Source organism: Colossoma macropomum, unplaced genomic scaffold (genome assembly GCF_904425465.1).
Source record: "Colossoma macropomum unplaced genomic scaffold, Colossoma_macropomum, whole genome shotgun sequence".
In the NCBI taxonomy this organism is placed as follows: Eukaryota; Metazoa; Chordata; class Actinopteri; order Characiformes; family Serrasalmidae; genus Colossoma; species Colossoma macropomum.
In genome coordinates, this window is record NW_023494788.1 from 14,474,327 (window position 1) to 14,499,786 (window position 25,460).

At 39.6% G+C, this 25,460-nt stretch overlaps 1 protein-coding gene across 1 annotated transcript in view; it reads right to left on the reverse strand.

The window, feature by feature from the left end:
• tsc22d3 (TSC22 domain family, member 3) overlaps window positions 1-17,894 on the reverse strand; it is a 38,527-nt gene extending 20,633 nt beyond the window's left edge. The window contains exon 1 of the mRNA XM_036568551.1: window positions 17,255-17,894. Coding sequence (XP_036424444.1) covers window positions 17,255-17,568 — 314 coding nt within the window. The 5' untranslated portion in view covers window positions 17,569-17,894. The remainder of the gene's footprint in view (window positions 1-17,254) is intronic.
• Between the last annotated feature and the right edge of the window lie 7,566 nt (window positions 17,895-25,460).

Here is a 25,460-nt window from a genome sequence, read left to right on the forward strand (position 1 = left end):
GAGAAATACAACCTGGCTTTTTACCTAGTTGTGCAAAGTCAGATCCTACTACCAGTCATGTACACTGTGTGGTTTGGTTATCTATTTGTCAAAAGCATACATACATAAGGAACAAATACAGTTAGAGTGGCTGCAGGGCAAGCAGAGTGACAAAAACAGCCTCTACGGAGACAGCACCTTGCACTGTATAAAAACCCATTAAAACTGTATATAAAACCCATTAAAAGTTTTGGGCTGCGCTGCAAAAAGTATGGTAGAGCATCTCTGAGGAAGGCCTGGAAAAACTGCACCAGATAGGTAGTATTTTTTTTATGAATGTGTAGTTGAACCCCTTAAACTTCATAAATGTCAACATTTAAAAGTGGCTCTCCTGTTGAGTGTGTGGCTCATTTGGACAGATCTACTGTATATTTTTCTCCTCTTTTTTGTGACACTATTATAACTCCTATTTTTTCATGTTTTTAATATATTTATTTTGAATATACCAGCTGTATTGCGTAATATTTAATAATCAATGTCAACTCATTTCAACTCCTCCAGCCCACCCTGTAATGCCGCCCTATCACTAACTACCATTGGTACCACTGCCCTTACTGATTGTCATGATCTCCTTACTGTGTCAACATGCTAAGCTCCTGCAGCCTGAAGCATGCGAGTATGCCGTCGGCTGGCCCGCCCCATAATTAACACGTCTCTGACATGTCTGCGACTGGCTTGCCTGCTGTCTGATTCTGAGCTATTTCTGGCATGGCTGAAGGTGTCGGGCTTTGTCTGCTGACATCAGGAATGCCCTCGGGCAGGCAACAAGGTGAGGCGCTCTGCAGAACTTGCTGTGATCCGTCTGTTTGCTCAGCGGTAAAGCTCTGTTTGCACTGTCTCTCAGGCCTCTGCCCTTGCCCTTTGTGCCTCTGCATGCTCCACTGATACTGACTGTTGACTGTCCTCAACCCCTGTCAGTACATCTGTCAGCCTTCATAGGAGAGTACATAAAAGGTGTGTGCTCGAAAGGTTGATAGAGCAGCGTATCAAAATGAAATTCTTTTCATCACTTTTCACCACTTATCCACAATACCATGGTGATATTTATTCAGGTATTACACTCATTTTGTAAAAGTAGTGGAGTGGTATATATTTGTGCAGCGAAAAAGTTATATTTTGCAAATATATTCTGTTTATATTGTGAAATATACTGACAACATATTGTGACAACACTTTGGTTTACAGTCTGATAAGTTCTAAGTATGAACCAACTAAGTTCTAAGTATGATCCAGCTAAATTATAGGTACAAACTCTAAAGTACTAGGTAACTCTTTTGGGAGAGAATGGTGGTAAGTGCAAGGATAATCTAGTTAAATTACACCAAAATGCAAAAGATTTCAGGAACTCGCTAAGTATGTGTGTAGAAAAATCTCCAAAGTACAAAGTAATTATTTTTTTGTAAATGGGAGTGAGCACAGACAGTATGTAACTAGAACTAGTAAAATATCTCATAATTGGATAAATATTTGGAGTAACAAGGTGGCAAGTACAAACAAACTCATACTGTATCGTCAAGTGTTTAAGCAGAAAAGTAAATTGCAAGTACCCAGTAAAAGAATCATTGCTTTCTTTTAAAGCCCAGATCGGATTTTGTTTCTAGGTGAATCGACAGGGTACATACTATGTAATACTCTTGTCTTGAAGTGTCTTTGCATCATCTTTTTCCCATATAGTTACAGCAGTACAGTGAAATTTGTTGTGGGTATATTTGTAATTCCCACCTTGATATTTTACATTATTCTCCAATAATAAGATTTGTTGGCTTATTTGCTAGAATATTTTGGGAATTTCAGTGTAAATTGGGTAGACTGTCTGGGTGCTTACCTCACCTTTACCTGACATAAATACCTAGCACTTTTGGACATGGCTCTGCTTGTACATCCAATGAATTCCTAGAACATATTGGGCATTTCAGTGTTATTTAACTAGACTCTAGCCTGACAGTGACCATCACATTGCCCAAAATAATGGCCTAGCACATAGACTAAATACCTAGAACTTAGGGGACTGTAAAAGAAAGCATTACCCATATTGTAATATATTCAGGTTTAGTTATGGTTTTCAGTTGAGACATTAACACAGTCATTTTGCCTAGCTGCATTATATAGTAACCAACTGTTATGACATACAGTATAGCATAAAAAAAAGTGAGATTACAGTGAGATTAGACTTCACTACCAGTGCGCCTCAAACTCGACTGTATACAAACATGGTAACCAGGAGTTTCCTGGCAACGCGGTGTGTAAACAGACTGCAGGACGAGCCTGTGCATGACCCTCACATGAGGACAGCAAACGGCCACAGAAAGGCCCTATTATTAGACAGCTCCCCAGTGACATTAGCATGGAAGCGGCGGTTAAGGCCCCTGCACTTTTAAGATGCTGCTGAGTGTTCTCTGCTGATGCATTTCCTGAGGAAGAACGACACGACTGAACTGTATCCAAAACACACAGTATATGGATTCGCTTCAGTACAATGTTATGGAGCCGTGGACATGACCTGAGAGCTGAAAATTGTTTACAGCATGTTTTGTTGCACTTTGTTTCTGTTTGTATGTGCATTTTAAAAGATTTTAGAACTAATTATTTATTTTGCAACTTGCATCCAATTTTCTGTAGTTTAATAATGGTTTTCAGGTGCCATAACAGTCTGAGTACATGTGCATTTTGAGAGGTTTTACTACAAATGGTTCATTTTAGAACTAGTCAACTTTTTTCTAACATTTATTCATCCTTTTCAAATGAGTTTACCATTAACAAAGTCATTTTCTTCAGATACATTATTGCAATAAATTATTACTGTATTATTATTGTATCGTTACAGCATTTTAGTAACCACAGCCACTGTCCACTATTAGGTAGCATGTATGTTCAGTATTCTCTGTATTATTGTTTTATTATCAGTAGTTTCCTTATTATTAAGGTGGTGACAAGTTTCGCTCTGAATATTTTCGCTGGAACTGGACGCAGCAAAGACACACAGGTTTTTATATTGCCATTAAAACATTTTCCAGCTCCAGACGCTCACGTGACGTGACTTCGACTAACGTTCGTGCGAAGGGTGTCCTGTGTCACTGTCTGAGACAGTTGACGGCTGTGTGGGATTGGGGGAGGGGATGGCTGAGCGAGAGAACACTGAAAGAGGGAAATTAAAAAAATGAGGAAGAGAAAGAGGCGGGAGCAAGGGCTCTCACAGCTGTTGTTCTGCTGTGCTTCCTCTGATAGTGGACTTGGCTGTACTCCCAGTTCTTTAGGTAAACTGTAGAAAACACAATCACCTTGGAAGAGTTTTTAAAAGGAAAAAATGGTGCCAATGAACAAGACAAGGCAGCAGCACGAAGAACATATCAGGTGTAAAATAGGGCGCTGCTTTTACCTGTGTTTTAATGGGTTTTTCCATGGCCATTTTGCCACCAATGGACCATGAAGGCCTTGCTTTCTGAACTTTATGTCTGGTTGTCACTTGAAAACAGTGTGATTTTGTGAGGAACCAACTTCTTGAACAAACCGGATCTCTGAAAATGCTTTGAATGTTATTGAATGAGTGTAAGGTCTCCAGTTTTGGCCATAAATGTCAGGATCTGGTCAAAAACATCTATCATAAGGCTAGTGCTTGCTAGCCCACAAGTTTGCATGAATATTGCTTGGCCATTCTAGATTTAACGTGGACATTTGAAGCTTGTTTTATTTGAAGCTTGTAATGGACATTAACCTGTATTTTATGTGTTATTGCAGCAGCTTTATAGTGACTTCAGTAAACAGCCTTTGCAAAGAACTGCTGCTGTTTCCCCTTTTTTCCATCGTAATAAAACTAATTGGCTAGCCTACCACTTGTGCTCATAGTCAGTGACGTATCTACAACCTTCAGAAGGCCCAGAGTGAAAGTGGTCCTATCCATTGTAAATCTGACTATGATTCCACTATCAGTTCCTACTGATACTGGTGGTTAATCTGACACATTAGGCCTTCAGTCCAGCTCCTGAAGACCTGACCAATGGGAAAAGCTTGCTTTTTTTAATTCTAAAGAAATCATTAGGCCTTCTATGAAGGCCCAGTGGTTTCCACATAAATATAATATAAGCATCAATGCAATTATGGCCTAAAGTGTAAAATTTATTTGTATTTGTGTGGAAATGAATCACGCAAATTCAGTGTGTCCTTTTTTATTGATAGTGGATTGCATAGCATCACTGATGTCTTTTCTGGAACATTTTAAGGATGAAGCATTTATAATTTATCCTTTATCCTTTTCACATGTATGCATGAGGCCCATGTTGATCCCCATATTAAGCTGTCACCGGTCACATGAATGAACATGCTGACACATGGAAAATCATTAGCCTCTTATCAGTGGATCAGCTTATGGAGCAGACTTTAATTCTTTAATCTATTCATCACACGTTACCCTTCGCAAGAATCGTGCTGGCGCAGGATGGCCAAAAAGAAGAACTTACTCTGGAATACTTCTCCCATTCTGTAACGGCCATCGGCCATTACGGCCATGGCTCTCCCTGTAGCCATGGTGACGGCCATAAGATAAGACCTTCTTGAATTTCAGTTTGCTTCTAGTGACACGTCTAAAGGCATTTGTCTAGACTCAGAAGGAGCTAATAAGCACAAGGGCATTTAACGGCCTAGATATGATATGCATTACAAGACTTTGATCAATTGCCTGCATTCAAAACACTTAACATAAGCACCATCGTGAAACTGATGCACCACTTCAGGGCTTGATTGAGATGAAAGGCAGAGATTGGAAGCGGTCTCTAGAGAGCATGCCAGTAAACATGAGCTTGTAGGCCTTTAACAAACCCACATAATGTTTTTTTTCTAAGCAAAGAATGAAGCAAACAGTGTTTTGCAAAGCTTAAGAGATCCAAAGTGTGAAATCCATTTAATTCAGTGCCATGTCAAGCACTAGCTAACAAAACGACCATTGTTACAGCTGTGTCCTTAACACTTGCTCTTATCACTGTCATGTCTGTTTGTTATGTAACGTGTCTACCTGGACCATTAATCTAATCAATAGCAGGTAGAAATACAATAAAACATTAAACTCCCTTTGTATTATATTAGATTCCACTTACTTACCAAGCATTTCTAATATATGCCCTTTCTTTTCTGTTTTAAGTGTGATTTTAGTTTGAATGGGGAAATAAAGTACAAGTAAGATGATACTATCAGACAGATCCAATGACATGAGTTGTTTTTTTCATTCTCTATATTCAGCACGCAATCAGTCAAAGCCAACAACATACTAGACCTAAGACATGAAAACCTGCTGTTGGGCTGCATGTCTTGGCTTTCCAAAGCCACTGATAAAAGCTAGAAATGTGAAAAAACTCAATTTCTGTTGTGCTGAATTGCATTATATGGAGCTACAAGTGGTGAACTGGCTCACTGACTCTTGAAAGTAAATGTTAGTTATAAATAAATGTTGTCAGTATATGAATGTTTCACTTATCTAAACACAACTGACTGTGAACTTGGAACTGACTTCACCATGTTCACCTCAGTACTTCAAATCAGAAGGAAAAAAACACTTGTCGCAACGGCTGACTACAGGTAATAATGAGAATGCACACTTATTTCTCAGAATGTCTTTCTTTCCTGGGACATGTGTTTTGTAGCAATTCTGTGAAACACTGTGGGATTACAAAGAACATTGTACTCTTGGAGTGTTAAAACAGGAACTCCTTTGGCCGTACTATGTATGGAGCACAGCCATACATTATGAACAGGAACAAAGACTTCCTCAATTATAAATTTCCATGACCTTATTTTACCCAAACCCAGTACCCACCCTGGGCCAACGAGTGGGCAGCTTCCTTCCACTCTCAGGTTTTTTTTTTATTTTATTTTCTTTCCAGAAGTCTGAGACGGACATGCATGCATGGACCTGTATGTAGGCCTACACTTCAGTTCTTTGCTGTTGAAACTACATAACCTTTTCATTTCATAGCAGTTAAGTTAATACCATTGTTTTGCTATATTAGTTAAAATGAATCAAATTATATAATAATAAAATTACTTACATTTACATTCATTTAAATTCCGTATAGACAGGTTTGAGTCTGAGTCTGAGGATGGTTGTCTATCAAATTCAAATCATAGTAAAATATCTCTTTCTCGAGTCTCAGAGGTGTGAGTGCCTAGTCTCATCATTTGCTGCAGATGTGGCACTGTACAAAAGTAAACCCAAACTAAAAAAAACATTCAGCTCCAGAAGCTGTAAGTGGCATCAAGTTTGATACAGCTTCAAATAACAAACCATTCAGTATTGTAAAACCCTCAGTCCGAGTAAAATGCAATGTTTAAATGAAGCTTGTGTAGCATATATGCTAGCTAGCTAGCATAATAGACAATCCAGTTGAAGTTTTAGAGGAATTTGATCTCTAATGTACTAAAACAAAGAGCTATGAGTGAGAAATAGTTGAAATAAAATGATGACGTGCTTCTGTAGTCTCCAGCAATAACCACAACTTTTAATGGTTAAGGAGTTAACTGCTCATAACTGGGCAGTGCAATTGCTAATTTCACTAACAAATAAGATGTATATGTATATGGTGGGTCTCAGAAAAAGACTACAGCTAAGCGTGCTTGCCTGAAAGAAACCTGTTCAGTGTTTTATACAGGGCAGAAAGCAGCATGTTTCACATTCCAGTCTCAAGTCTTTCAGGTTCCTTGGCAGAGCTTTAGCTGCACTCTTATGTAGTGTTCTGTGTACCAGACCTAGCCGCTCTGTTGATTCATTTGCCTAACTATTAGCATTTGCTGCCGTGTTAGCAAGCAGGCTGTCCCACATTGCTATTTTGCTCTATGACATCTCAGTGGAAAGAATGCTGCCACAAACTAGTTAAATGGAGTCAGTAATTAGTGCTTATATCATAGCAGTGGAACTAGCACATGCAAAGGTGCTAGCGCTCCATGCAAACGCCACCCATGTACCTCTGGCAACAATACATAGGAGCAGAAGGTCAGGCAGGATACATCTTGCCTGTGCTTTTGGCACATTTAGCCTGCTTTTCACCTGGGCCAAGAGCAAAGACAATCACAGCATCTGAGAACTTGGCAGAGGGCGCTCTTTCGACAGCAGGCTGGACAGAAACGACCCCAAACGAGATGCCTAAAAGTGTCATTTTTCTTTCTGAATCTGGTTTTCACTGGGCAAACAACCCCATACTGACTTTTTAAGAGGCTGAATGTCTCATGTTGACTAATCTTGAGAGGCAGAGAAAATTAGATGCAAATGAAAAAATAATAAATCAACACGTAATAATATGTGAAAGGGGAGAAGGCAGTTGGCACAGACATGAAACAAGGTGTTTCCAGGACAGGCTGATAGTTTCCTGTAAAGCCATAGGAAGGTTGCCTAACAATTGCCTTCAGTTTCTCATTGCCCTCGCACTCATTCTCCCACAGCTGCGGTAAACGCAATAGGAGAACTGGCTGTGAAGGGAAGGACAAATTGTTAAATGCCCAAAAAAGCATGCATTACTGAAGACGGCAAGGCAACTTAAGCATGTCATTCCTAATTACCACGATTGTGACTGTGAGTTTGTAAAAGTATTAAACAGGCGTTTGTCACCCTCATTTCCTCTGCAAAGGCTTTAGATGCTAAATGTTGGAACATTGCTGTGAGGAATAGGTTGCATTCAGACACAAGCAATGATGCGTCTATGCGTGTCCAATATAAGAACAGTATATTTCTGGTTGCCACTTTACATTGGGGGTTTGTTTTGTGTTGTTTGTGATATGTTTGCGATTTGTTTTGTTTTGAATTTTCCCAGCTGGCTTGAGAGTTCTATGCATTGCAGTAGCAGAGTTTGACTGGGCTATGAGTCAGGGACGTCTAACTGTGGAGTTTGTCTAGGCCTCAAACCAGAGACTTCTTCTGGACATTTATTGTATGTTAAGCCTTTTAAATTATTTATGTCCCCTAAATACACTCAAAAAATAACCCAAGTTGGCTGTTAGATTTATAAACTGAAAATATGTTGACATTAATTAATGTTGGCATATGCAGAATATACTCTGTTTGATTGACTGGAAATATGTGGCATAATAAGTTTAAATCATATCAGCTTAATGTTGAGTGTAAATCAGTACACGGCTGTGTTTTCTGAAGCAACATCATTTACGAAATTACCTAAGGAAGGTCTGTGTCGCAGCAACACTATGTCACAGTTACTCAACTGAGTTTGTTCTCCAAACTAAGCTGAAGGCATAGTCTTTCTGTCTCCATCTTGTCTTGTGATGCCTTGAGAAACCTCACTCAGTTTTTCTGCACACATGGCAAAGGTGTTTTTCTGCAACAGGGTCGATTTCTGAACGCTATCGAAATCCTTGTGCAAGATAAGGTGGGTGGTGCTTGTGCAGTTTCTCAACTCTCTGATTAAAATCAGAACATAAAGACAGCATGCCAGCATTATTGCCTAATGTTTTATTTGTACACACACTTAAGGTAGATAAAGTTCGTTCACCCAACTTCAGCATGTTAAACAAATAAGAGTGCTTTTATTAGCCAAACCTAAAATAATTGAGAGTCTGGAACAGCAGACAAATTATCATTAATAGTGAACTCGGACCAAACCATACACTGAAGAAAATCACAGTCTTTTTGCAGCCGTTACGTGAGAGTGGCGTTTTATGAAACTCCTGTAATTACCTATCAGAGGCCAAGGAACCAAACAGGGAGTTTAGAGATGTTTACCAAGAGAAGGAGTTGTTTTGGAGAGAAAGAATCCACTTCATACTTACATGGTATTCTCAATTTACAGCAGCCGGTGCACGCACAATGACCTGCACATCAGCGTAAGGTAACGTAAGCCAGTAGGAGCCTACTGTTTCAGTGGTATGCAGTGGGAATACAAACTGTTGGGCAAGTGCGTGTGTAGGGGCATGGTCCTCCAGCTGCCAAAGGACAAGCCTGTGGAGAAGCATTATTTGGAGCTCTCCGGCGTAACAAAGGATGAGCTGTGATGGCCGAGTGATTCACATTTTCCCGTGGGATACGCAGGCAGGGACGCAATGTTCTGAGCCATTCAGGCCAAGCCTGTGATCGGCCAGGACTTGTCGGGGTTAATCTTATATAGCAGTGTAAACATGGTACCAACAGGCCTTTGACTGCAGCAAGACTACTCTGGGTGCAACTAAAAGGTACCTTCCGCATTCATCGCTAAATTCACTCTTCACTCTGTGCTGGTTTGTGTCCAGCTAGACTTAAAGGGGCACTCTGGCCAAACATTTAACCATTGCTACATCTGTTGTAAACGTGCCTACATGGTTCCTACAGTGGCGCCACAATAGTCCTGAGAGGGAAATTTTCCAGTTTAAAGATAAAGAAAAACTCCTTCAGATGATGCATCAAGAAATCAAGAATTCTGTCAAATTGATGCGTTTGAGAGATGCAATGCTGCGTTACAGAATATTACATAACATGCTCGATAACATAGGAAATGCTCAGCCAGAACAACTGTACATGCATGTGCAACAATGCATCAATGCACTGTGATGCAATTACCTGAAGGTGGCAATTCAAATGTATCAATTTTTAGAATCTAGTACAATCAATTAAAATTATGTCTATTAAGGTATATGATCATATTTTTTTTTTTTTGGCCAAAATAAAACTCATAGGTTTTCACATTTGTGTACTGAATGTATCTTAAAGCATAATTCTGAATCATACCACAAGAATAGAGTACAAATTCTATTTCATTTTGAACATATTTCACCTCTACGTGTTAATTCGTCATGCAAACAAAAGTGCAGCAATTTCAATAGACTTACTTTTCAAATAAATTTAAAACAATGTACATATTATTATCCTCTTTGTGCAGTTCAGTGGTGCATCAGCCATGTTTATAATGTCAAAAAGCCTTTGTCAGTTGCAGTGTCTAGGTCATGGTGAACAGACCCTGATTGCATGAATCAGCCCAGGCTTGCAGACTGCAGAAGTGTGATATGGCACTGATGGAGGATAACTGCTGCTGACAGGCCCTTGCATTATCTTAATTGATGCCATTGCCTGAGTGTGAGCAGATAAGACTAATGTGGGCCAGCACCTCACCACAGCCCAGCGCTCGACAACCTCGTCCACCACGTCTTATGCAACACACTTGGTTGGTAACCATTCCAAATGCTGTGGTAGCTACAAACAATGTAGGCAAACAACAGAGGAAAAAGTGGTAATGAATAGGTGGCCCTACATAGGAAGGGTGTGTGCATAGTTCCTTGAAAGTTAATTTAAACCCCATCTGTCTTCCTAATTGATCTGATTCTGTCAGGGACTTCATTCACAATATTGTTTTATATTAAAAGTGAAGGTGGCTGGAGTTTTTCCTGATGGTTGGGCAGGGCAGGGCAGGGTTTTGGCCTTTTTAGGACATTTTGCCAGGTCTGAAAGCATAGGTGAGCTATTTCAGTCCACGGCGGCTGCTGCCAGAGGCCATTGAGGTCATAACGAAGAATGTCTTGGATAAAGCTGAACTCCCTCTGGTCCACAAATCTTCTGAGCCGAGCACTTGCACTTGTTGACTTTTTGGCTTTTCAACTTCATGAATTGCACACATTCAGAAGTTAGCACAGTAGTGTCAAGGTAGAAGATTTCATGAAATAAGACTGCCCATTTATTCTGACAAGCTTAATTACACTAGCCATGGAACAAGATATGGGATTCCTGCATGTTCTGGATCAAATGTTATCGTGGCTGGCTTGGTATTCCCTGGAGCATGATCAGGCTTCCACTGTCTGTGTGATAAAAATCTCTGAAGCCACCCAAAAAGGAGTCTCTGTTTTATCTATCCAGAAAGCCATGACCCCAATGTGTTTCATAAGCTACCCAGTGCTATTTCCACTGGCCAGCATTGCTCTGACCTGTACACCAATTTCCCGCTTTGGATGAGCTTCATGGGTCTTTTTTGTTCCTCACTGAACAACGTAGCTTTTTCTCTCAGAGAACATTTTGTCTTGCAAAGAAAAATGTCATTCTGCTCCTTTAGTCCCTTTTCCACAGAAAAGCCCTGAAGCAGCGTGTTTTAGATGTTTTTGTTTTAGATGCAGTGTATGACTCATAAGTGCTGGTGAATTAGGCTGCGATTAGTCAGTGCCTACACTTTACCAAGGGTTGGGTCCACCAACGAAATCAAGTTTAGCTTAACTCTATATTCATTCAGGTGTTTGGGGTGTTCCTGTGAATACCATTGCTGGGTGTGCCTTGCAGACAGTGGCATTCAGAGCTTGGAGCCCTGCCTCTGTGAATAGGAGCACCTTATACTGGGCAACAAAAGCCTCAGCTGGCCCCCTGCCCCTGGCTCCCTGTCAGCCCTCCACTGACCTAGTCATAACAACGCTGCTATTCAGCTGCTCAATTAAAACGATATCATACACCTCTATCCATGATTGTCCAATTGTGACAGCTCAACTGAAGCTATTTCGCATCCAGACCCATTGACCTCTTGGCCCATTATGAGCAACACATTATGTTCCAGCTGAGTTGTATCATGATTTCTATTATGAAAGTAAATTACATCTATTCAGTGATTTTTCTGAGACAAAGCAAATTAAATTAATCCTTTTAAATTACCTACTCTCTTAGAACCCCACTGGTAGACGCCAATGGTGTAGACCAACACCTTTTATCTGCAACCACCTGATTTAGCTAATTATATCCACTAAGATTATACCTGTCAAATTGGGTATTGAATTTGTGGTTGCGAGAAACATTTGCGAAATATGTGGGGCCCAAGACAATAGGCAATTAATTCTGGCATGGCGTCTGCCTCATCAACTCATTTATCATCTTTCAGTTAGCTTTTTTAGGGCTTAGCTTGAACCACAATCCACTACTTTCAGCACACAGACTTTCTAACAAATATTCCAGAAGGAGCTTATGATTACCCAATTTATAGGATGAACGAAGTCATATGAAAAGTTAGTGATTACACCTAGTGCCTAGCTTTTTTGTGGCTAGTTTCATATGAAACTGCCCTTTTTTCAAATTTCTACACATTCTTCATGAGATCATATTGGATGTCCTCAAGTTACGAGGACCATTACATTTTCTCAGAGGAAGGATCACCCTGACTCAGCGCTTCTGTTCACACTGTGCCTCTGACCCACTTGACTTTTAGAGATCTTGCCCAGAACTCCTTACTTCTATTGACACAGATGGGAGCAGCCTCCATGACTAGTGAAAATGCATTCAGCTGATCTCCTTCCAAGACGTGGCCACCTCATTCAAATAGGCCAAAGAGTCTGAGGTAGGAGGGAGTTTATCCTCAAAGGATCCAGGGCTTGGGATCCTCAAAGCCGCTGATTTCCTCCACCCTATCCTGCAGAATCAGGCTTGCTTTTCTCAAAACAACTTTCAAAGGGAAGTTCCTCAGCCAAAACCTCAACCGCCTTCCATGACCCCAGAAGCATTTACGTAACCAGTCTGGCCCATGTTCCTTTCAAGAAATACCCCGCTGACTCCAAAAGAATCCATGAAGATGTGCCTCATCCTTCAGTAATTTCTGCTTTTCAAATGAGCTATTGTAGCACTGCTGCTGGCATAAGCACAGCTTTAAGAACAGGAGCAGGGTTTGTTGTTTTTTTTTTTTTGCCAGATAAAGAAAGACAACACAGATCGAAAGGGGTTTGCACATTCCCATGCTCCAACCCTTGGCGCTCGAAGTTATGAGAAGAAAACACTGCGCAGTCTCATGTGGCAGAAATTAGCCTTTTACGCCCTCGTCCACAGTGTTCCCGCTCCTCTTTCCACATGTGATGTCTGGGATGCCTCCTATTACTGCACACCACTCCCTCCCTTACACTGGAGACGAAGCATAGGTCCCCAAGAGTGCCACCATGCTGCTGTTGTTTTTGCTTTGTTTGTGTTGTAGACACGACTCAGCGCGTGCTGTTTTTGTTCAGTCCGTGCTGCAGACACGACTCCGTCTGAGCCGTTTATCTTTGTGTGCCAGTGGCCGTGTGTTTCTTTTCACAGCTGCCGCTGCTTAACGCTTGCTGCTGCCTTTTAAACTGCTGTAATGGGCCTTCAATATTCTGACCAAGAGTGACGCTGTGAAAATAACAGCCAAGCTCACACTTGAGACGGAGGCCGGAGAACAAAATGTTCTGCCCAGCGGTTGGGCCTGGGCTGTGTTTGTCAGGCAAATACTTTGGTCAGTATAGAGAGAGTGTCGGCAAAGCTGAAGGGCAGCTTTTTCAACAGTTCAGTGCCACACATTTTTATCTCAAACTGACCTCGGTTCGCAAAGGTGGCAGCATTGCTATCTGCAGGCTGCTATCTGCTTCTCATGTGATAGACATGATAAATAGAGCTTATTAGGCTTTAGAATGTGCTTGTTAATCGCATGCCAGCGATTACCTTTTCAGAGAGATTATATATGCTAACATGGGGTCATAATTAGTGCTAACCTATAACCTGAGCCAGTGTGATAGATCTGCATACATCAGTTTCATGCTCACGCAATGGCTTTAGCTTTAATCCTGTCCTACACATAGCATGCACAGCAATATGCATCTCCAGATTCAAGTGATATTTTATGTCAACATCTGCATCCAGAGCTAATCCTCAAAGAGGATACTGGATCATGAAGGCAACACAAAAGCTACAGTTCATGCATAGTATTCTACACTGCAGAGCGCTGCAAGTGCAACGGCAGCACCGTGAACATCCTATCAAAATCTCCGCTAAGCCGACTTCTAACACATTAAATAAACTCTTCCGGCTTTTTTTGTTTCGTAGCAAAAAGGTCACTGAGTTCTTTTGCGCACAGACCAACAGAAAGGAGGTGCTCCTGCCAGAAAAACAGTTACTCCCTGTCCTCAAATCTATTAAAGACACACCTCTTTTATCTCAGTCATATCAATAACACTGTATTCACAAAAATATCAAGGGTTTCAGTCCTGGAAAAAAATACAGAGACCAATTAGGTCTACTAGGAGTGAATTTTTCTGCTCTGGAGCGAATGACGTATAAAATTATGATATATTATGTAAGGAGGATGAAGAGGAAAAAACATATCATTCCTCATAAAGCAGAGAATATCCGTGTTTGAAATGTGCTGGACTGTTGAGCACAATTGCCTTTCCGGTCATAGAGAGACGAAAAGCGCTGGGGTATTTATTAACAGTGGCTGTTTGATAGTTTTTCTAGGAAAGACTACTGAAGCATGGTGGGTGTGATAGAAACACAAATGATTTTTGCTTGTGAAGTGAGACTGTGAAATCTGCTCATGATCTTAAGCGCCATTGTTTGGGTACACTCCTGCTGTTGCTGTGCATAACATCAATAATTCTGCTCATAAAACCAAAATCGATAATCCAACCTCGCCTGTGACCTTTCAAAGCCACGTATAAAAGGCAGGATACCAAGATAAGGTGGATTAAAGATTAACTGTACCACTAAGTGATGGTCCTAATATATATTTTAAGCAAAGTGGCATCTTTTAATGCAATATAGCAATGAGAGCCCCAGAGATGGACAATGAACTCGCAGCCTTTTTATCACTGATCTACTTAGAGCTATAAAAATACCAACCATAAAAAGATTCCACTGAAGGAGGTATTAATGATGTGTTGATAACACTGATTGCGCGTGTTGGGCTGTGGTTTATTACAGGGAGCTTATATTGCAGATATTTGCCCATTCGTACCACCAGGGTGCAGGAAAAGGTATGGGCAGATAAAATCACTACCATTTTTACTCATGGTACCAATGCTAGCAATTAGCATTCAATTTAACTTGCAATAAATTTGTGCTTGCTTTAGTCTTACACTTTTTATGTCACTGGGCTCTAGCTCCTGGTTTACTAATACTGAGTTTAGCCGGATAGTAATGAAGTTCCCATCAGTTATGTTGCAATTTGTCAATTGTTCATTGTAATCAGTCAGTTTCCATAGCATTCACAAGCAACTAAGCAAAATAATCTACATGTCTGGCTTCACAGTTCCAGTGTTGATGCCTTGGTCATTATCAGGCCCTGAATTAGCAGCTTGAGATAGTCTCTTAGCGAACAAAGTTGTTCATGACGTCAAATCAGAGAGCCAGCAGAGACCCTGGAACAAAAATGTGCTTTTTATGACTTTATGACCTGATTGACGTCACTCAAGTTGGTATGTACCATAAATGTTTTTTTCAGGTTGACATTAAAGCACAGATTTTCAGATATATAGATTTCAAAGGGTACTGTGTAATGAGAGCACCATTAGCATCATTATCATCTTGCTAGAATCCTCTACACTGTTAAACTTCAGGTTCCTTAATGGATCTTGGCTTATACCTTACAATTCTAGGAAAAACCTATAACTGATGTAGAAGCTTTACATTAAGTGAAAGTTCTTTAAACTACTTAAAGGTTTGGCTGCTCACATGTCAATTGCAAAAAGCAGTGATTCTCAGGTAGCCCCAGACGGTCACCAGACGCTCAATCCCACTCCCAACACATAGCAAAATGTGTACCATCTAGGGGTCCCTGAGAACTAGTTCTTCATTCACTGAAAGGTTCCCTAGGAAGCCGAAAGTGGTTCTTCTATTCTATAGCATTGCTCCAAAGGCAACTTCATTTTTAAGAAAGTAACACTTCACCTGGCTTCATCTGACTAATTTTTCACATGCAGAACTGCCCCCCCAGACTAAACATGTCAAACTGTATCAGTTTTTACAAGCTGTCCTCATGTCAACAAGAGTTGGATTTCTGCTTTTGAGTGCATGGATGTTTTCACGGAAAAAACCTCACTCTTGGTTTGATCCTGAATTGCAAACAGGTGCCAAATCCTCGCGGGCAACTGCGTGTAATCTGTTGTTGACAATTTAATCTGTTACAACACGTCAGCGTGCATTTGTCGTCTGCCAATTGACTTTATGTATATAGTCTGTCAATTATTAGAAGTAGGTTTATGAGCTTCTCAGAGAACCTTGTTTTGGAACCAAGACTTCACCTGTTGAAGCTTGTGAACGTGCACACGTCAGATGTTGGAATTGCTACTTCATGCAGCCATTAAGACTGGCATGTAAATAAAGCATAGTTTGAAAGTGAAGCATGCTTTGCAATTTCTCTCTCTATTCTAACATACCATGAGTATAAGGAAAGAGTGCCATTAAAGCACAACCTTGCTTTCAGGGCATTAATCTGTGTTCTTAGTGTTAACTCTGGTGCATAACACACATCCTGTCAGGAAATGAGCAGTAATTAAACTTCCCCCAGGAATTCTGCCCCCATGGGCTGGGTGACATACTTTATATTGAGGTCTTGGGATAAATCTGATTGATTGAGTTCAACACTGTGATTAGTGTTTTGTGCATGAGGAATCTACAATAAAGGGGTTAGACAGTGTATGTTGAATGCAATGCTACCAGCTGTCAGTTTAGACAACAGTGTACATCTGCATTCTCCAAATAGACACTGTTTTTCCATGGATTTCTGTGTGTGTGTGGAAGTTGAAAGGCATTTTCCTTTTCTACACAGAAAAAAGATAATAAATTGAATTTACTTGATTCAAAGGTTCACATCATTTCCAAATACATTGCATCAAGAAAGTTTTGTGTTTCAGTTTGCTGTCTTTTGATGATTTTGTTACTGTAACATATCTGAATCAAGTAGATTTAGTGCATTGCTTTCTTCAGTGCAACAAAGTTGAAGGCCTTATAGATTCCATGTGGTTTGAGAAATCCATAAAGTAATGTGCATGTACAGAAAATGTGCTAGCAAGACAGTGCTGCTAACAAATTTTGGATCTAGGAAATTCAATACATTGCTTTCTTCAATACATTGTCAGTTTTACACCCAAAGTTCTCTTAAGCCCTCAAACCAGACAAGAAAGCAAATCACTTGACGCATTCCATTCATGGATTGAGAAATCTGTGCTTTGAGTTACTTAGCAGGTCTAATTACTGAATATCTGTGTTAGCTTGTGCTTACAGCCTTTTTGATATGAGATTATGGATTTAGTTGAAAGAAAACTGTGGTACAATAGTAATATTGAAACAAAACACTAATTCATACAATAATGCCTAACCTCTTAAACCCTAAAGACATCTTGGTAGGTCCAGATCCATTCAGACTTGTTTCATAAAATTTCCTGAATAATTCTCAGAGGCTTCCAGACAATAAGCCTGAAGATTAAGAGCCTAGTTTCTAGAGGCATCATTTCTGGATCAATAGGGTCAGAAGTTTTCCAGAACTGTTGTGTAAGAATGGTGTACCTGTGGAAGAAGAGGAGGATGGACAGCATGGTCTGGTCAATGTTGCTGTTGCAGATGCCCTCATTGAGCAGGTAGCAGGGGTCCCGGACCACCGACTCCAGCGAGTCCTGCCTCATGATGTTGTTGAGCTTGTCTGTGTTGAGGTTGTGGAAAAGCAGCTGGTCGCGAAGCTGCCTGAAGTGGTTGACGGAGGTGGGGCTGCCCAGGCTGGCGTGGCCGGGACGTCCTGGCTCGGGCTCGCAGCCGTTGGCCAGGTCCAGACAGCAGCTGCAGCAGTCCAGGCCGATAGGCGAGCGGCACTCCTCGTCCGACATTGTGACAGGTAGAGGTCCTCTCACAAAGTTACACTCACCACGCACGCACCCAGCAGGCAGTGCTGACAGCAGCCTCTTCTTCAGATGAGTTCCTCCAGCAAAGCAGTAGTAGTAGACCTCCTCGAGCGGCTGCCTCGCAGGTGCTCTTGTTGGAGTCCCAGGTGGTAAGGTTAAAGCTGTGTGTGCGTGTGATTCCTCCCTGAGAGTGACAGCAGTGTGTGCGCGAGTAAGAGTGTTTGAGAATGCGTGAGCCACGCTGCTTTTGTGTGCAGGGGGGCAGGCGATTCAGCAGCAGCGCGCTTGAAAGCAAAACCAGAAGCTGCTTAGCTTTTTTTTTTCCTCCCTCCTCCTCCTCCTTCTCCTCCTCTCCTCACCCTGCACTTTTCCCTGCCCCTGTGCGTGAGTACAGAGACACGGAGGGTGGGGAAACCCCTGTGATTGGTAAGAGATTTCGCTCAGCACACACACGCAGCCCCTCCCTTATGCACCCACACACACTCACTCCTGAGCTCCACATCACAATTAGGGGAGGAACCAAGTCAGACGGAGAGAGAAAAAAACAAGAAATGAGGCAAAAGCATGCTTGTCCACATGCTTACTGCTGAGATATATAGTCTCAATTTGGGTGCAAAGACTTTGCACAGTACTATATATATATATATATATATATATATATATATATATACATATGTATATATATATGTGTGTGTGTGTGGGTATGTATATATACATATATGTGTATGTGTGTGTGGGTGTGTGTGTGTGTGTGTGTATTTATATATATATATATATATATTTCTTGTTATTAATTTGATGTTGTTGATGTTGCTGCAATCAATTATTATTGTCATTATCATCATCAACTCTAAAACTGTTACTACTATTAAGTATTTCATGCTTTGGCAACAATGTATTTGAGACAGTCATGCCAATAAAGTTATTCTGAATTTAATTAAGTGAGAGAGAGAGAGAGAGAGAGAGAGAGAGAGAGAGAGAAGAGAGACAGAGAGCGATACTAACAGAGAGAAAAGAAATGGAAATGGAACAGGAAAGCGAGAGAGAGAGAGAGGGAGAGAGAGAGATACAAACAGACAGAGAGAAAATGGAACAGGAAAGAGAGAGACAGAGAGAGAGAGAAGAAAGAGAAGAGAGACTAACAGGGAGTCAGAGATGAAGAGAGGCTAACAGGGAGAGAACGATAAAGACACTCAGATAGAGAGAGAGTAAAGAGAGACAGAGAGAGATACAAACAGTCAGAGAGAAAAGAAAAGAATAGAAAGAGAGCGAGAGACAGAGAGAGAGAAAAGAGTGACAGAGAAAGAATAGAGAGAAACAGAGAGACAGAGATGGGGAATAAGAGCGATTGAGATGGAAACAGAAAGGGAGAGAAAAGAGAAAAAGAGAGAGAGACATACAAACAGACAGAGGGAGAGAGACAGAGAGAGGGAAAAATCCACCCACCCACACACACACACAAACACAGGCATGCACTCAGACAGGCAAGGATGCTGCTTCCTTTCTGTTTATTGCACTCCATTAAACATGAATGCATGTATCTCTCTCTCTCTCTCTCTCTCTCTCTCTCTCTCTCTCTCTCTCTCTCGCTGCTTTGTTTATAGCTGGTTATGAAAGCCTCTTGGCGATGTGTCTCCATTCCCGCCTCAATTGTTGACTTGTACAACAACTTGTACGTAATGTTCCATGACCACCGATTCAGCCTAAGCGCACCATTCTAGAACCACTGTATAATTACAGACTCAACGTTCTGCCTCTTTGTGGATGTGTGTGCTTGTGCGCATGCATGTGTCTGCATGCTAGCTCTCCAGACAGACAGCAATGTAATGTCTGTGGAAAGAATCCAGGAATGCCTGTGTAAAGTCCACCTGGATTGTTTTGCACTGAACTTATGCACCTAGGTTGTGTTCTGTGATTGAAGTCCATAACAATTGCAATATTTCACTTCAGGATATTCTCTGTGGAGGGTTATGTAGGGCGCCCCCCCATATCAGACAGATAGAGCACATTGATTGTGCAAACAGGGTCGCTGTTGTTTTTCTTTCACGAGATAGAGAAATGCTGTGGTTTCGACTTGACATTGCATGCAAAAGTCAAGAGGCCGCCACAGACCACATGACCACAAAAAACATCCTTAAATTCGACTTAAATATCAGTTCCCCCAATAAAATGTAAAAGTATGATGTTGAAGCCTCATAAAAAAACTGACCTTTAAGGTGAAGTTTCCTGTTTTGTGCAGACAGAAGCAGTTCTCATAAACACTCAGGCCTGTTTGATATGTGCAGAGACTGATCTGCTGTGTTATGTCACTGACCACCGAGCTCACTCAATATCAGTATCTCCAAAGCTGTTGTGACATATGGCACTTGTCATATCAGTGGACTGTAACTCTTTGGCCAGACAGCATTTGCTCACAGTGTTATGTAAAGTGTGTTATGTAAAGTATTTGCCAAATATGTCAAATTTTGCACTCCAGTTCTCCTGCAGCACTCCAATAAAAAGGGTTGGTCAAAAGTTTAGAAACACCAAAGTTTTCAGTGTTTTATACATAATACATTACAGCCATTATACACGTCGGTATTTTAAGATAAAATCTTTGCATAACTTAACTCTATGTCACTTTGCATTATGATCCTGAACAGTAACCCTTAGGATGTAATGAGCCTGGAGTTTTAAGGGGTTAATGCATGAGCTTTTTAGTGCAGTTTACAGCTGATCACAAAGTTGAAACTTCAATCTTGCCATTTTTTCTTTGCAAAAGCAGCAAACTTTGACAAAAGTACTACCTTGGAATTATGTGAAAATGCAACCAACTTCTGAGACTGAATTTTGGAAGTATGGAAAACTGTCACTTAAAGCAAGACTCCAGAATGGAAGCTGTAACAAAAGTCAAAGGAAGTACACACTAAAAGTGCTTTTTGTGTTGATGAATAACTCATACTACATTATATATATATATATATATATATATATATATATATATATATATATATATATATATATATATATATGTATTAGAGAAATAATGAAGTCACAAAGCAGCACAGATGCTGTCACTAATGTAGCATAATGGAATTAAATACAAAAAACAGATTTATTAAATAAATATAGATGATGTTTCTGAGTATGTAAATACTTGTTTAGTGGAGTATATTTGTAAGTGTTGTCACTTAAAAATGCATCAGAATTTTACAAATATATCAATTTTACCTAACTGAGTGAACGTATGTTGTTCTCTGGTGACCACTAAGGTGGGCAGGTGTACTCAGGAGAATTATAGGTGAAATGCAGTGAATTTATCACTGCCCCCTGTTGTTTAAATACAGGAATCACAGGGCGTTACTGAAAACAACACCATGATGCAATATATACCTGAGTGTCACCATTTCACCTCTTTTTTTATCTGACCAGCTAATAATATCCATACATTTACATTCTTATTTAGCTTTTGAGAAATGAATCCAGAGCAACATACAGATGTGCTTTATTGTCTATTTGCTAAGTTAGTGCAAAGAGGCTGGAGTAAAACGATACTTTTGGGCTGAGACACAGAAACAATACACAATGATACATATACAATACAATAATAATCAGTCTTTTATTGTGTTGTATGTTTTGTTTGTTTTTGTTTTTGAGTGATTATTTCATGAGGTTCTTAGATGAACATGAATTTTGCACTTAAAAACGTGGAGAGGTCTGTACTACCTCTGCTTAAAAATTATTTTAATATTATATACAGCGGACAATATGCAACTAGATCATAACTATCCTTGATTCGACTCAAAGTGTGTTGTGTAGATTGTTTGTGAGTTCTGTTTTAGAGCCGTCACTCCCTTCACGTATATCTCTCACAGTCTTCAGGCCCGAAGGTTATTTATCCATTAAAGTCACCTCCCTTTCCACTGCATCGTTTCAGCCAGTAATCAAAGAAACATAACTCAGAATGTCTGACAGCAACCTGCCTGTTTGTTCAACTAGTACTTTGTAGATGGGAATGTTGTATTGTATTACATTCCATCCCTCACCCATGCCGTCGGGCCTTCTCTGGAAACACACTAATCTGACCCAGCCTCGGCATTACCTCGGCCACTCTCACACTGTCATCCAGGCTTTGTTAACATCAGACAGCTCTTTACTAATACTTTGGGTACATTTTGCAACACTCAGTTTCATGTTTATTGAGGTGTTTTTCTCATTATGAAGAAAAGGTTTTGCAATGTGATGTTATGTGAATATTTCAACAATAAAAACATTTAATTATTTGACATGCCACATATTGACCTTGTTTATTAGCCTCATGAATGTGATTTTCATGTTTTTGGTCACAGGTTCTAAAAAAATAACATTTTTGGATCACTAACCCAAGTCTTTGTAAAGTCTATGCATTTCATGTGGAATTTTCATTGACTATTATACTTTTTGACAAGTTTTGTCCAAAAGAACATTTTATTTCTTGGTGTTCCATGTAGTAATGTTAGTTTCAAAAGACTTTATATTATAAATATTTATATGACTTCTACTCTTTGTAATAGTAGTTTTTATCATCATTTTTTATCTTTATCAAAATTTTCATTTTGAAGAACATTTCATCACTTGATATGTTTCATACTGCAAAATACAGTAATTGTAAGCAAAACTTAGCCTACATTGGATACACTTGGATGTGGTAATGTAGCGTAAGTTTTGTTTACTATTACTGTATTTTCGAAACTCTGACCATTTTGAAACATAGATGTTCAGATATTCTAAACCAGCAAGCTAGCAAACTACTACAGCTAATACTTAGCTAGCTAGCAAGTTTTAATGAGTTAACCCTAGATATCTAGCAAATTTTGCGTGCTGCTTCTACTGTATTACTGACAGACATGTTATCGAGAAACTTTATTCTGGTGCCTCTTTGCTGAGTTATATGAGAAGTTGTTCTAATTTAAACAGTACTGGATTTCATCTTTCTTTACTGTGTATGTACATGAAAAGTGATCAAATAAACGACTGAAATATTAAAATATTAGTATATTATCACATTCTTAAATGATTTCACATTATGTTGTAGCTCAAGATAAAAACAGCATACCTTTTCTATGAAGAAAACCATTCATTAGGTCATGGGTCATTTTCTGGGTCACGTGCTTCAGGGCTAAAAGCACATGTTGAAACTGTTTTGGCTCAAAGGCATTTTTAACACCTGAAAGGTTTAACAGCAGATGAGAGCTAACATCACAACAAGGTGATAAAACGAGTGAGGTGTGGCATTTTTCTCAATGTAGTACAACTATAAACATTGTCATAAAAATTTGTCCTCAAAATAAACCTGAGAATCATTTAATACACTACATTTCTGCCATGTGGTCGTACTGAAGAGCTGGATGACTTTCAGTGTGGCGCTGTCATAGGATGCCAGCTTCCCAACTGGTCTTTTTATCACATTTCTACCTTGAATTCTCATTTTAGAGGAACTTGCAGAGAGAGATTTGTTCATCACAGTGGTGATAGAAACCAGACATCTGAAGAGTTTAATGTCTCTAAAAGCTAATTCAAAGAAAGATATTACACAAATGGCTATGAATATGTTGTCTGATTCCTCAACGTTGCATCATGATAGTTTAAGATAGCTTTTTGGCCTAAAACATATTTACATCTAGGACATTTTAAGGTAAAGTACCACCCAAACACATTTAGGTTCACAAATAATTTTAAATGGTAAATAAAATGATTATATTTGTGTTGTAGATTTTCCTAGTTCCTATCAGCACCACTAAAAAAGAAATCTTAATTGGTTAGTTACTCTATAATAAAACATTCCACACTGAAACACTTTGAATGACCTTAAAGACATCTCAATAGTTGAATTTTGCAGACGTGTATTGAAACTGGTGGAATCGTACTTTAACTGTATGCCCTGTTATTGTTAAATGAAAAAGTCTATATAATCCAAAAGCAATAACAGCTCAGCCACAAAGTGATAGAACACATCAGTTCACAGAACAGGATTGCAAAAATCACTTGTCCTCAGTTGCAGAGCTCACTATCAAGTTCCAAACTGCTTCTGGAAGAGGCGTCAGCAAAATATCAGTTCTCAGAAGCTTCACTGATTAGGCCTCTGTGATTGAGCAGCCCCACAACAAGCCTAAGACCACCAGTGCATGATAAGTTAACCCCTTAAAAGACCAGAAAATTATATAATACACTTCTATAACCTAAGAATAACTCAACCAGTTTTCATTGGAGTCTCTGTGGTTACTGAATAATCTGCCTTAGTATGTAATAACTCTGGGATTTAAAGGGGCAAAAAAGCAAATTGACAAAGGGAACATTCTGATTTCAATAATACTTTACTGAAAGGCAGCTTTGTAAGCCTTTTGTGACAACTGACAGAAACCTATATAAGCATTTATAAGGGCTTATTCCATCAAGTGTCAGTTGCCATAAAGGCTGCTTTTAATTTTTATTGGTAATATTTGCTATCATAACATTTATGGCAGTGAAATGACACAGCATGTTGTGACGTTGTTTTGGCAGAATTTCACAGTTTTTCTGTTCGAAATAGTGTATATTTTACATGCAATTCCTAAAATGTTACACAGAAGTCTTATTGGATATTTTAATGTTAGCTGCTCTCCAGAGTTGCCAGATTTTGGCAAAATTTCTGACCTAGTACTTGAGTACTTCCCAAAGACTGCACAAAAAAACCTGAAACTAGCCTACATAAAGGTATCTCAGCACAACGACAACATAGTTGAAGTCTCTTAATTTTTATCAACGAGGTTTCAATGAGAAATGAAAGTTGTGCTAATAATTTCTTATAGAACCGCATAAAGAGAAAAGTGTCCATTTTTATTAATTAGTAGTGAAGACATGAATATTGTACAGTCTCTATTGTACAGTTTCAGTCAAAGTTACTGCAAGTACTGTGTACCACAACAGAAATGGTCATCTACACTGTAGAAGATCTTTTCTTGCCATAGTCTTATAATGGTTGCATGAAAATTGACTTCACTTTGATCGCTTTGTTTTAAAACCAATCTTGCTGTCCTTTAACTAAAAGTTTTTACACCCACAATACTGTTTCTAAAGTACCCCAGTTTGGTGTGAAAACAAAAAACCTGGCGACCACTTGACTATCTATAAATCAGCATGCTGGGAGATAACGTTCACACAGCACATCGGTTCAGAAAGTTCTCACAGACATGTTGTCTTTGGTTGGACAGGTTTATTTGTGCTTTCTGCTGTATTGCACAACTTTGCTAAAGAAGATTTTTCCCATTGTGCAACGTCTGTAACATGACTGAAAGTGAATCTACTTCAAAATGGCCTAGTACAATATAGTGGTAGCAGCTAACTTTAACAAACATTAGCTAACTTTAACAAGTTAGCTAGTTAGTTTACTACTTTTAACTTTAAACTGTACACCTTTTTTAATTCACGGATGATGACATGAGTCTTTAATGCCTTTTCTTGCAGTGAAGACACGCCACTACAAGTCAGCCCTGAAATGTTAGCAATGATGAGGCCTCGTGAAGCAGATCTTTTGAGAGACAGAACATTCATTGACAAACAATTGCACAACTGCTCACTTTAGTTAAGGGCCGAAGAAAATAAAACATGTTACATAACTGTCAGTTCAGGGTTATGGTATTAATGTAAAGATTCATAATATCTTAAAAACAGCTAAATGGAAGTCATTTGAGGGCAAGAGAAAACTCAGTGTCAAGGCAATGACAGCAAGGCAATAGCAAGTCATACATGTCTTGTAAGAATAAAAAACACATTCACTCACTACAACATTAATTAAGGGTAAGGCAAAACAACACAACCCATCTACACTGCAAAAGTGTCTAGAAATAATCTTGAATCTGGTCACCATATCTAATATCTCA